General features: G+C 46.0%; 1 protein-coding gene across 3 annotated transcripts in view; it reads left to right on the forward strand.

The window, feature by feature from the left end:
• Positions 1-3,220: 3,220 nt before the first annotated feature.
• Positions 3,221-13,268, forward strand: part of PTPRN (protein tyrosine phosphatase receptor type N) — a 38,321-nt gene continuing 28,273 nt past the window's right edge. For 2 of the 3 annotated variants that reach the window (XM_079947124.1, XM_079947126.1), the window contains exon 1: positions 3,221-3,445. In XM_079947124.1, coding sequence (XP_079803250.1) covers positions 3,337-3,445 — 109 coding nt within the window. In that variant the 5' untranslated portion in view covers positions 3,221-3,336. The remainder of the gene's footprint in view (positions 3,446-13,268) is intronic. The other variant, XM_079947125.1, reaches the window with a different exon arrangement.

The following is a 13,268-nucleotide window of genomic DNA, read 5'->3' on the forward strand; positions in this document are numbered from 1 at the left end:
GTTGGGTTCTAAATTAGCTACCGCCCTGTGTGAAGTGCCTCTCTCAAAATGTCAATGAGAGATACTGGGTGCCAAGCAAGCAATGTCTGAGAGGCATTATATACACAGGCAAGTACACAAGATCACACCAGGTAGATTACGTTTCTGAGAATGCACTGTTCAGCACCATTTTTTATCCATAATTCTAGTAGCTGGGGGGGGGGATTATTTTATCTTGCCATGGATGAGGGAATCCCCAGAAACTTGGCTGCCTAGATACCATAGAGCTGCCATATTTCAAAAGTGAAAATCCGGACACAAAAATTGGATTGACGTACGTTCTGATTTTCCCAGATAATTCCACCTGGACACTGTTTTTGACAGCCAAGTCCCAGCAATTTCCAGGAAATTCTGGATGTATGGCAGCCCTAAGATAGCAGTGAATGGAATCTTCTTACTCAGGGAGCTCCAGAAGACTTGTTCACTGAGCATTCCTCCTGAATTGTTTGCCAGGAGGTTAGATGACATTGCATCAGTACAAGTGTTATCCCACACTTTCCTGTGCATTTTCCCATCACTTTCCTTATTGCAAAGAGCATAGGCTTTAGGAGAAGCAGGTTTTTGGCGCAGGATGTCCTGGTCCACTGTAATTGTGCAACCAGAGTTTGCCAGTATGTGGTTGAACCCAGTCTGAAAATACTGATAGTCTGAAAGTGCCCTCAGTCCCTATGCAGGCCTGGTCCTGGGAAGTAGGAATATGGGTTTCCCAGCTCTCCGTATTAGGGCGGAAGATTGACAGCTCTAATCTAAAATAGTGACTGGAGGTTCAAAGCATCATCAAACAATACATACCTGTCTTTAGCAGAGCCTGTGGTTTTAGCTTTAATCTGGACAAGTGGTGTTAATGAAAAGTGGACAGGAAATAGAAAAGACACAGACATGACTGCCTTGTCAACCTGGTCACCTTCCTCCAGATTTGAACCATTTGCTTAATACCCCCATAGTTTCTCCTTCAGGTGTTCTGCTGGAAGGGAATAACACAAGAAGCTGACTGCAATGTCGCCATGCATGGTGTAGTGAGGAACCTTTTCAGCTGGAGGCCTCTGTTTGCTCAATGGCAGCCACCTGTGGATGCTGCGTGTCAGTGATGGGTGGCGTCTGAGGCAAAAGTGTGGGGAGCAACAGGTGTGATTTTTAACCTTTGTACAGTGAAATCGGAAGTGTTTACATACACCTTCCACCCATCCCGCATCTGTACCCTTCATCAAGACAAGCCAGGGGCATGGTCACAGGTCAGGGACACATTGCTGCCAGGAAAGAGCAGAGCCATTGAGCGATGCGGCATGAGAATAATCAGGAGGCTTGGAGGGCTGCATTCAGCCCCCAAATCTGAGGTTCCTACCTATCGCTGCTCTATGTGGAAGGCATCTTTTTCCAGTGGCAAAAGCCAGCAATGGGAGCCCCTGGGCAAGAACTGAGTCTCTTGTCTGATCCTTTGACCAAAACAGTCGACACGCTGTCTTCCAAGGCAAAATCAAACATTTCCATTTGCAAAAACTTCATGCTTTTTTGTTGTGCCCCTAACTTCTGCTTCCATATCCCTGTTTTCTAGATGGCACACAAGCAATCTCTTGCCTGCTATATAGTCCTCCAGTTGATGGTGAAACATGTTCTTCCAACTATAACAAAATTGTAGGGAAACAAAAAAAGAGAGGCAGCCTTGTTGTATGCTGCCTGACCCCCTAGCAAGTTAGATAAGTTTCTAGTTCTATAGAAAGAGACAGGGAGTTTGAAAAAGTAAACAGCTTTATTCCTACAGTGTGTGAGGAGGTACCAGCTGAAATGAGCAAATAGCATTTCCCTCTTCCTGCTGCCCCTTAACCACTAAATTAACCTATGAAAGTTGCTGTTGTGGAATGCCGAAAAAACATGGCAGAGCCGTGTGAATTTCCTTAAGGTTATTTTGTCACAAGAGCCTAAACTTGCATCTTTTGGGTTGGAGCTGCTCTGCATTGAAAGTTGGCAGGAGCACTTAAGATTGGCTCTTCAATACAATGGCTGTTGTTCTGGCTTAGCCCCTCTAGTGAGTGCATTGGGCCTTTCCTGTTTTATTGGAACTGGTGAGGAGAGTGTGCGATGACTGGCCTTGAATCAAAAGCACGTGCTCTGCTTTTGAGAAGTGCTCTTGTTTCTGGTGCAGTCTTTTATTTGCAAAACGAATCCATAGGTCACTTTTTCTTTTTAATGAGGTTGCATCAGGAAGGCAAGGGGGCACTCACTATTGTTGGTGGCATTCCTTCAGAAAGTGGCAAATAGGTCTATTAAAAGCCATTTTACTACTGGCCATTTTTAGGGGAAATGTGTTTACTATGATTGTGCAGGCCTCTAGAAGCCAGAGAGCATATTAAGAAGAGTCTTGCTGGAAGAGCGTGAATGCACCTGCGCTCTCTCTCTCTCTCTGTCACACACACACACACACACACGAGCCAGACCTCCTTGCTGGCTTGCAAATCATCTAGAGTTCTGCTTTACCCTACCAACGGAGAGAGGGTCGATTCTGCACAATCCATCTGGCAGGAATCCTCAAGGATATATGCAGAAGTCTGTGGATCACGTGAGAGTGGAATGACAGAATGCTGCCTTGCGGAGTCCCCTGTATCATTCCTTTTGAACGAAGAGCGGGAGCTTTGGACCTATAGGAAAAATAGGACATATAGGGAACCCTCCCCCCAATGGATTCAGTTTGCTTAACCTCCCTTCCCCCATTCAGGTAGAAAAAGAGGCACTGCCGATTTATAACCGAGCGTGTCACACAGAGCTATTTCTGGTCGCTGCGCTCTTTGGGGGGATCGTGGTGGAGATTTCAGTGGAATGTGGCCAAACCCTAGACTGTGGCTGCGCCTGCCTGCAGGAGGTGTAATTCAACAGCCTCCGCTAACGGAACGATTGGTGTAACTTAATGCATCAGCAGCGAGGGGTGTGTGCCAGCCTCGCCTGGCGAAGTCGGTGCGACTGGTCGGAGGTGTAACATGGATTTGAGAATGCGGCGAGTTTAATACGAGGCGAGAGGGGCGTGGCCTCTCGTGTAATAGGGAGGCGTAACTTTTTTTCCCCCAAGCAGGGTGTGGCCGTGGCTTTTTTATTATTGGCTTTCCCTGTGGAGGCGTGTCCTTTCCCTGCGTTGCGATAGGTCACTGGGGCCCCAGAGTGTGCTTTGCATGCTCATTGAGATTGGCTGGTTGGAGGTGCGCGTCCTGGTCTCGGCCTGGAGGGGGCGCTGATTGCCGGGTTAAGGATGGTGCAGCGGCCGTGGAGGCGGCGGCTGCCTGGGCTGTGAGCGCGGGGGCACCGGCCGGCATGGGGCGGTGGCGGAGCCTGCTCCGGGCGCTCGGCTGCTTCCTCCTCTCGCTGCTGCCGCTCCTCGGGGCCGGCGCTGCCGCGGATCGCCCGCTGCAAGTGCTGCACGGTGAGATGGATCACCTGGGGGTGGCGAGGAGGAGGAGAAGGATGCAAGCGGGCGGGAATGAGGGAGGGTGGCCAGAAGGGTAGGACTCTGGACGCCGGAGAGGGAAGGGGAAGGCTTCTTCGCTTGGGATGCTCGGAACTGGAGTGGGCGGGGTGAGCGGAGGGGGGGGGGTCTTGGAGGAGCCAAGGAGCTCCTTCCTTCCCGGCTGGCAGAGATTAGGGGCAGCCCCTTCGCTACCATATGGCAGCCTGGAGCTCCGCTTCCTATTTTTCGTGCACGCTGGAGCTCCCTAGTCTTGATCTCCCCCCGCCCCCGAATAAATCCGAATTTATTTCCGCCCTGAGGATTGGAAAAGTATCCTTGGAGGAGGGTTGGGTTTCGACTATTAAATATGGTGGGGGTTGGGGGGGGGAGGTCGCTCTTGGAGACGGAAAGGTGGTGGGAACGAAGGGAGATGCCGGCCCCTTCGCTCTTACCCTTCCCGCAGGTTGCTCTTTTCCAGTGGGGATCCCTTGGTTGTTGTTTTTTTTCTTTAAACAGCCCATGTAACACGTCTGCATCAGTTCCGCTGGAAACATGGAGTGGAGCGGCTCTCGCCCCCCCCATGCTGTCTCCCCACCCCCTTTCCCTATTTTGCTTTGCCTACTGAATCCTCCAGAATTTTCCCTCGGGCTTTAGGGTCCTGGTTGGGTGTTGGTGCTGGTTACCCCCTCCCCCCACCGGCCCCCGTTGCCCCCTTTTCCTTGCACAGCTGTCGATGTATTTCTCTACCCACACGCACCCCACTCTCCCATGGGATGTTTTCCTCCTTTTCCCTGGTGCGGCTTCAGCCCCCGCCAAAGGGAGATTGTCACCATTTTGCGTGGCAGCCTGTCATGTGCACGTCACAGCGTTGTTAGCCTTGGCTGGCTTTGCCTCCCCTTTCTCTGTTCAGCTCCAGAGTAGACCGCTTCTCTCCCCCCCCCCCGCCGTGTTTTCCTCCTCAATTCAGTCACTGACGTCATTCTCTCTCGCTGGGCCTTTCTCTTCACCCCCTCCCCTTTTCCAGCCTGACCCAGCTGCCTGTTGCAAACATCCACTGTGCCCCTTTAGAAATTGCCTTCCTTCCTCCCTCCCTCCCTCCCTCCCTCCCACTGGCTGAAGAAAGCTGGGATGCTGAGAGGGATTCCTTCTAGGAAACAGCAGAGCTCTCTCCATCAAGTGCTATAAAAGTGCAGAGGAATAAGCTTAGCTTGGTACCCTCTCTGGGCCTGGTTATTGATTTCGGCTTCCTTCTTGGCAGTTCCTTATTTGCAAAATGAATCCATAGGTCACTTTTTCTTTTTAATGAGGTTGCATCAGGAAATGGTGCAGGAAGGTCAATGTTCCTTTTTCCTTGCAGCTCTCAAACTTGGGCAAATCTGCATCTTGGTTCAGTGCTTCAGTAGCACTTGGCTGAATAGGTTGGATGTACAGCAACCCCTTCCAGAACCACTACTCAGCCATGCACTGAACAAATGTGAAGGTTCATGAACCTTTTGGATGTTTGCTCTTGGACCACCCTCCTTCGCAGGCTGTCTTGGGGGGCATTCAAGAGGGCAAGGTTGTTGCTTGTTAGTTTTGGGAGAAACTGTTAACGTAGGGAGCTGCAAACTCTTTTTTTCCATGTTCAAGGAGGGAAGTGAATGAATTGATCTGCCATGTTGATGAATTTTGACGTAGAATGATTACTGGAAGCTTTTCACCTATTATAGGTTAGGTGCTGAGGATGGACTCCTTTGCTGAGTTTCCTGCCCTGCTTGGCAGTGAGGGTGCATTAGAGACTGTGTGGTGGGAGGTGGGAATGCTGGAATGGGGGGGGGGAGAGAGATAAATCCCTCACACCGAACCCAGTGATGGCCATGGAATATGAGTGCATTGCTTGGGCCGTGGGCGTTTAATGCACAGGAACCGTGAAGGACACTTGTGGTGGCATGGAGGCTTGAGTTGTGGCCAGATGGTATAAAATCAAAGAGCTGAACTGGCTCATTTAAGGGAAGGGTTGGATAGGTCTTATCACTAGCCCCAGGGCATGTTGGTAATTTGTGTGTGGATACTTTGCTGGCTTTTTGTATCTAAAACTTGACCTGTGCTTTCCCTTGACCTGTGGGGATGCTGGTAAAGCTGTCTGAGACTAGACAGTAATGAGCATGGGTTAATATGGGTTAATAAAATTAAGAGATTTCCACCACATTTAGAAAATTCTGCCTGGTGTGTTTATAGACAAAGAAGGCTTGAAGGCAAAAATATTGAGCTTGATGTTTGTTGTTCAACCAAAGTCCCACTCCTTCTACCTCCTATGACATGTTAGAAGTCTAGATCAGTGTCAATGAATAGGATGCTTTTTGGCAACCTACAATAATGTATCAGAGTATGGTAGATCTGTACCTTTCTTTCCTGCCAAAAATCCACATGTCAGCATTCATATTGCCATGGATGAAGATGGCAGAAGCATTTCCTATTCTTCTGAACTTATTTGCACAACTCATATAGCAGGGGTAGCCCTTTGGATGCTGTTGGACTACAACTCCCATCACCCTTGACCATTGGCCATGCTAGCTGGAGCTAATGGGAGTTGGAGTCTAACAACAGCTGGAAGGCCACAGATTCTTCACTCCTGAAATAAAGAAAAAAGGGTGGCTACTGATAACCAGTTACCCAGTGGTTAGCTACCATGATGTGCATGTAACCACATGGCAAGCTACCCACCTATATTGTTGTGCCAACTGTTGAGGAAAATCTTTCCACACTTCTGCACATCATCTGAAATCCAGGGAAGAGGAGGGGAAGTGGAAAGGTTCTTCTTGTCACATAACAGGTCAATAGACAACCAGCTTCCTAAATATAGTGGCAAGTTGTTATTTGTAAACTTAGACAGCCTTGTTCATTCACTCAGCAAAACAATAGCACCTGATTTATGTAACTCAGACTCCATTCAGCACTGGCGTATATGGTAAAGAGTTTGAGGCAGTGCTTTCCAGGTTAGATTTGACATTCTGTCGCCTTACTTGCAAAATTGTGCAGTAACTGAGGAGAAGAAAAGGATTGTAGAGGCACTGAGCTGTGGCTGCACAAGAGTGAGACCAAAATATGGAAAGGTAAAATTATTTGTTTGGTCACCAATTTGCAAGAACGTCTCTTTGATCCTTGCCAGCATACTCTCTACCAGACTCCATAGTTCTGATGGGGAGTTGGTTTTGAGCGCAAACATTGTGCTCAGAAGTAAAAGAAAGACCTGGCTGTCTGTGGAAAAGGAAAACCTATGCAACATTACCTGCCTGAAAATGGATCTGAAGTACGAGAGGTTGTGACCAAAGTGTGAAGGTATTTTAATGAGGTTTGGGCAGCTCAGAAATGGAAACTGAGCATATTCTGCCTGTACATTGTTTGTGTACATGGTGTCCCTGACATTGCCTGTTATTTAAGTGCTTGAATAACACATAACACCTAGTGTGTCTAGTTTCCCCCTTAGCTTTCCAGCTGCACATTTTGTGTCCATCTACACACTAAAGAAACCCTGCAGCAGACAAAGAACTCTTCCCTGGTCAAAAATCAAAATATTGCACATGAGCCTATTTCTCCCTCATTCACTTTCTAAAACCCATTTCTTGCCCTTTGAGAATCCTAATGTGGCAGAATTGTTTCCCTGTTCTTTATTAGCTGCTAGGAATTGAACACCAAGTACTGTTTACAGGGGGAAGGCAATTGCAGCTTCAGCAAGCATTTGTAAACAGCAAGTTTCTCACGGCCTTCCACATTTTGACTAGAAGCCAAATCCTATTGCCAGTACAGCATCTGCAGTGATATTAATCTCTCTGTGTATGCATGTGTGTGTGTATGAGAGAGAGAGAATGTATTTTTAATGTAGCATTAAAAATATATCAAGGTTTAATGAAATACATTTTAAAAATAACTCTGCATGTTGGGCATACATACTGGGTGTACACAATGTGTATATTGTGGCCTTGTTATAAACTTGTTTTTCATTCAGGTTCTGGAGTGCCCTATCTCCCATCATGTTGCTCTTTTACTTCTATGTCTGTCAAGCGGAAAAGCTGGGCTTTAAAAATACTTCAAAGTGTTCTCAATCTGTTTGGAGTGTGTGGGGTTGGGTAAGAAATCTGGCTTTGTGATACCAGGAGACCCACTGAAAGACTTCTGCAGGCCTTTTGCTATCCTGGCTTGCACACATTCATAGGGAATACTCGGGCTACAATGCAGGAATGAGGCAGCAGTTCATGGCTTGAGAACAGCCTTGCAATGTATAAATATTTTGGTCTGTAGCTTCCTGAAGGCTCCAAGCACTGAGGAAGGCCGGGGCATTTTAAACAACTGCTTGCACCGCATCAACTCTGGCTGCAACACAGATGGAACTTCTTGTCTTCAACCATTTTGAGAGTTCTTCTCTATGTCTATGGATTTCAGAACTGGGGAAGAATGATCAAGCAGTCTATCCTGGGATCTCCCTCTCAATGCAGATGGGGAAAGTTTTTGGCTCCCCTTCTTAATTCTTGGAAATAATAATAATAATAATAAATATTATTTATACCCCGCCCATCTGGCTGCGTTTTCCCCAGCCACTCTGGGTGGCTCCCAGTCGAGTGTTAAAAACAATACAGCATTAAATATTAAAAACTTCCCTAAAACCAGGCTGTTCTTCGTGTCCATCTTCCCCAACCCACCCAACATGACAAGTGACTATTTCTTAAAGCCATTAGCCCATTTCTTCCTTTCAAAAATATCAAGGGGCAGTTAGTTGCAAAGGCTGGACAAATTAATCCAAGATGCCAATTGTTATGTTAACAAACAACCAAAAAATATTGGTATGATGGAAGAGCCACTAGCTGAAAACTTGCCCCACCCCGGCCTGGTTGTATTTGGGGTTTGCAGGGCACAGCCCTTCTTGATTGAAGATATTCTCTGTGGACATTTGGAGGTGCCAAGAAACATGCTGGGATTTCCCCTGGCATGTCATTTGTGCGTAGGATCTCAAGAGGAGGAAGAATGGGTTGTGCTGTAGCAGATGAAAAGGAAAAAAGGAAGTACCTTGGACCAATGAGGGGTATTAAGGTGAAACCATGAAACTTGGAAATTACTTCATTGTAGGGGCTTGCAGAACCTGTCATTGTCTTTTTGGACTACCCTGATCTTGAGCCCTGTTAGTTATGTAGGAGCAGCATACTCCCTTGGTTAATATAAATAATGTTCTACTGGGATAAATAGGAAAGGATGTGCAGAGAGAGGATTGTAGAAGGGACTTCCTTTCCTAATTAGGAGCTCTGCCTCATCCAAGAGTGTGCTCCTCCTCCCCCTTGTGGGGAACAATGCTGCCTAGCACCTTGGTGGTGGTGTAGACAGATTCTAAGGAGCTGCCACCTGCCGTCTGTAGAGATTGAGACCTATTCCCAGCCAGCATCTTTTGACATTTTTGCTCAAATCTCATTTTGAAAGGTCCATATTGGACTCTGCTGAACATGTAACTAGAATTTGCCTAGGACAGGTGTGCTGACAGAGCCAGAGCCATCCTTGCTGTGCTTGGCTGCAGAATCCCATTCCTCCAGAGGCCTCTGACTCACACCGACAAGGACGTCAGTGGTAGTGCTACGCAAGTGTGTTTCCGCGGCCTGCTCTGACTCACTGGCTGGGCAGCTGTGATATTCATTGTGGATGTGGCTGATGGGCAAAGAGACCTACTATTTTTGTGCTTTGGTGCTCTGCAGCCTATACTGCTTTCTTCTACATTTCATGGCATTATAAATGAAGAAGAGAGAGAGAGAGACACAAACTACGTATCTACTTTTGAGACCGTTTCTCCCTGCGGATGTGAAACCGCCTTCTAGCAACCTGCCTTCATGGGCTGTCCCTTGCACCCAGCATTTGCCAGAGCTGGGTATTGTATGCCCACGTCCCCCATCTGTGTAAATTATAATTACACACTTTTGAATCAGATGACCCCCATAGGTTTCTCTCCAGTCTTGATACCTGTAGCATTAATCTGTGGAGTTCTGATGCACTGGAACACCAGGAATGCCAAACGATCCGTCACAGTTCCAGAGACTTCTCTGTGTGATTCATAGCCTCTCTGATTATCTCCTGATAGAAGATCTCGGGGGGGGGGGGAGTAGTGCCCCCCTCCCACTGCTCGTCATTTTCAGAACCGCTCTGGGTAGCTTTTAGTAAGAATAGGAATAGGTTAACGCCTGGGTATTGCACTTGTGAGGTGGGCCCCTGGGACAATTATTTTATTGTTTTATTTTAGCTGTTTGTATCCCAACTTTTAGGGCAAGCCCACACAAGGATGCTTACAATAAGAAATTATAATTGCTGCACACAGTTCAAGGGAGGGAGGGAATTCTGAATCAGGCCCTCAACTTGTTAGGACCAAACTAGAATCAACCTTAATTGTGTGAGTGCTGTTAATGTGCATGGGTCTTGTTAGACCAATAGCTGAGTGAAGCCTATGCTGCTGGGTAAACATTTAGGGCCTGGGGAGGGTTAATTCTCTTATCTCCCTGCCAAGGTCTTGATGCTGCTCAAACTGCTATCTGCATTTCAAGGGAACATCCACTGCTGCAAATGGGAGCTTATGAGCCATACTAGTTTCCTTCTCACCTTTGCTGTCCCCCAGTAGCTCAATTTCCCTCTCTGCTGCTTTTTATATAGCAAAAACACATTGGGTGCCTTCATGCAATTAACATCGCTTTTTAGTTTTTCCTGTTGCTAACCTTACTAAGGAGTCTTTGGTGAGGCACCTGGTCAACATAACTGTCTAGCCTTCCAGGGAATGATTCGTTCTGCCACTTCTTTCATTATCTTGTATATGACCTTTTAATTGTTGAGGTGTGTTTTTTTAAATTTATTACCACTTTGGATTTGTCCTTGTTAGCCACCTTCTCTATTCATTTTAAAAATACATTTTTATTATGCCTTTCTGCTTTAACAAATCACTGAAGGCAGCTCTTAAATTTTTAGAAGACACATGTACATAAAACTAACAATAAAACTGTAACTAAAAACAGCAGTAAGATCTTCAGTACAAAAACTGAAAAGAAAAGAAATGCAAGCAGCAGTTGTTCATGCTTAAAACACACCCCTCAATGCCTTCTGAAATAAGGATATATTCACAAGTCACCAAAAGCAAATAGCTAAGTGAGCTTTCCAAGGAAGAGGGCTCCAGAACTGAGACTGCAGTAACTGGAAAGCCCTGTCCTTTTGGTTCAAAAAGGAGGATAATAAACACTTGGGCAATGGGGCAGGAAGGATGGTTCTCAGTCAGTTGCCAATACCAAGCCTAGCTTGGCTGGGTAGATATTGTAGGCTCAGGGCTATTGGTACAGTCTAGCAGTATCTGTATCCATATTGGATGGGTGAGCTACGTTGTATAACAGTATTTTCTCCTCCCAGAGAATCAGTGCCACACCTGGAAGCTTCTGGGGATTTTCACATTTTACACGGCAATCATGTCTACGGCTTATATAGCAGTGTTTGCCTTGATGATTGCCATAAAATGAAGTGTGTGTGTGTGTGTGTGTGTGTGTGTGTACACACAGGTGATAGATATCTGGGAGGGAGCAATGTCCAATTTAAGCCTTATTGCACATACTGTGTGTCCCTGTGCCTTTAGAGAGATGGGTCTGCTCTTCATGTTTCATGGTAGTTGCTGAAAGACACAAACACACACATGGCAGGCATCTGCTCCATAAAATATGAATCTACCCTTAGGGAACGTTCTTAGTTTATATACTTCATTCTACATCTCCCTCTTGTTTGCTATTAAATGTCATTTTCTAAATGTTTGAAAGCTGTGCCACCATTTGGGGGGGGGGCGGGTTGGGGTAGAGTGGGAAATACTGAAAACTTAACAAAGGAAAAAACACAGCAATGCCCTTTTTGTGTTGGTTTTGCCTCCAGAAAGGTATATCCTAACACCCATACACAATATCTGGTAATTCCTGAAACAGTTCTCCCAGATATTTTTAATTGAGACTTTTTAATTGAAACTTTGCTGCACAGATATTTTGCCTGCTTCTTTTCCTCTGTTTATTTACTATTTTAAGTGATAAGGCCCAGCTAATGAGAGAGAGAGCTGCTCCAACATTACCCCCTGTAGCAAAGCCATTCTAATATTTGGGGGAATAGGGAATATGTGCCTGTTCTTCAAGTGGACTTAATTTCCTTGCCTCAGTTGTGGCAAAGATTGGGGCTGGTAAGTTTCAGCACCATGGTTAGCTCCTTGCAGACAGCTTGAGTCAGACTTTTTGCTCAGCAATAAAGCACCGTTGACAAGTTTAAAAGTTGTTTTTGCATCCTTCATTCAATCAGGGTTTAGAAAGGAATCCAGGCGATGTCATTATCAAACGGTTGGATTCCTGTATTTTCTGTCAACCCTCCGTTTTTGTTTTTTTTTAAAAAAAGGTTAATCACTAGCTTCTTTATTCAGTCAGACTATTGCTTATGATATTCCTGAATTGTCCTTGAAGGTGATGGTTATTGCTGGGTTAGCTATAGATCTGTGTGATTAGATTATTATTTAACTTGTTGTTATTGTTTAAACAGTTCATTTACCACTTGACAACAGTCACGTCTAAGCAGGGTAAAAGAAATACCTTATATAAAAAAGTAAACACTTATTAAAAGTATAAAATCAGACTTCAATTTAAGTGCCTACTGGAGTAATAATTTAAAAAGTCATCAGTAGGTGCTGGAAGTCCAACAGGGAGGAGGCCTGTCTGACCTCTACTGGAAAGGCATTCCATAAAATTGGGCCCGCAATACGGAGCACACGGCTCTTTGTGGATACGACTTATGCATCAGTGACTGCACTGTGGCAATTGAGTCCAACAAGATCATACATACGTAAGGACATCCTGAAGGTAGAAAGAAATGAGTTCTATTCATTTGAAACATTGTAATATAATTTAGGTCTCGAAATACATACTATTTGCAGTAGCCAAGTAGATTTGAACCCCTGCGAAGTGTTATTCTAAAGCAGCAATGCAGCAGCAAGCAAAGGCTATAGCAGCCAAGTCTGCTGCTTGTGGCTGGAAAGCCAAACAGGATGTGTGTGACTGTTGCCATGGAAACAAGGGGCAGTCCATTCTGTATTGAGCACCGGATGTTAGCTCAGTGTGTGTGTCATATGACCTGTACAGGATGTACATGGGTGGAGTTTGGAGTTTTCTCTCTGTTTGTTGAAGAGAGCAGACATGTTTTCTCTTTTACTGTTTGACTGCTGAAGACAGGAATAAAAGAATGTAAGATACATTTCTGTCTGAGTCTGATTCCCCTCCCTGGGGATATGCTGGAGAGCAGGGAGGAGGAAAAGCAGTTGGTGTGTTTTTCTCACAGCCTGAGGAAAATCGCCGGAACGGACCTCGTGTGTTTTTCCTCCGGGAGTCGCCGGAGGGAGGTCAAAAGAATTCAGCCGGTGCCTGGAGAGATAGGCACATACCTCTGACCGGCCCAAGAATTCTGACATTGGTAGCAGAGGATGGTTGCTACGATCCATGGGAGTCTGCATCAAGGAGGCTGTATTCATCCCTCTCCATTGAAGCCTGAGATGGAGGCTGATTCTCTGCAGCTAGAAGCTGACCAGAAGAAGCTGAAAGCCAAGCTACGGAGCCCAGGTATGAGATTTTTGGGCTTAAGAGTGTGAATGCAGATGGATTAATTCTCTGCTTCATGGGAGCAACGTTTGGGAAAAACAGCTCCGAGAGAGAAGAGTCTGCATTCCAAACATTCCTGTGGTTTTTCCTGTCCAAGGAAAGGAATGTGGTTGCTTAGCAACGCAGGCCAGTTTCAAGAT

This window comes from Podarcis cretensis, assembly GCF_951804945.1.
Source record: "Podarcis cretensis genome assembly, chromosome: 1".
In the NCBI taxonomy this organism is placed as follows: Eukaryota; Metazoa; Chordata; class Lepidosauria; order Squamata; family Lacertidae; genus Podarcis; species Podarcis cretensis.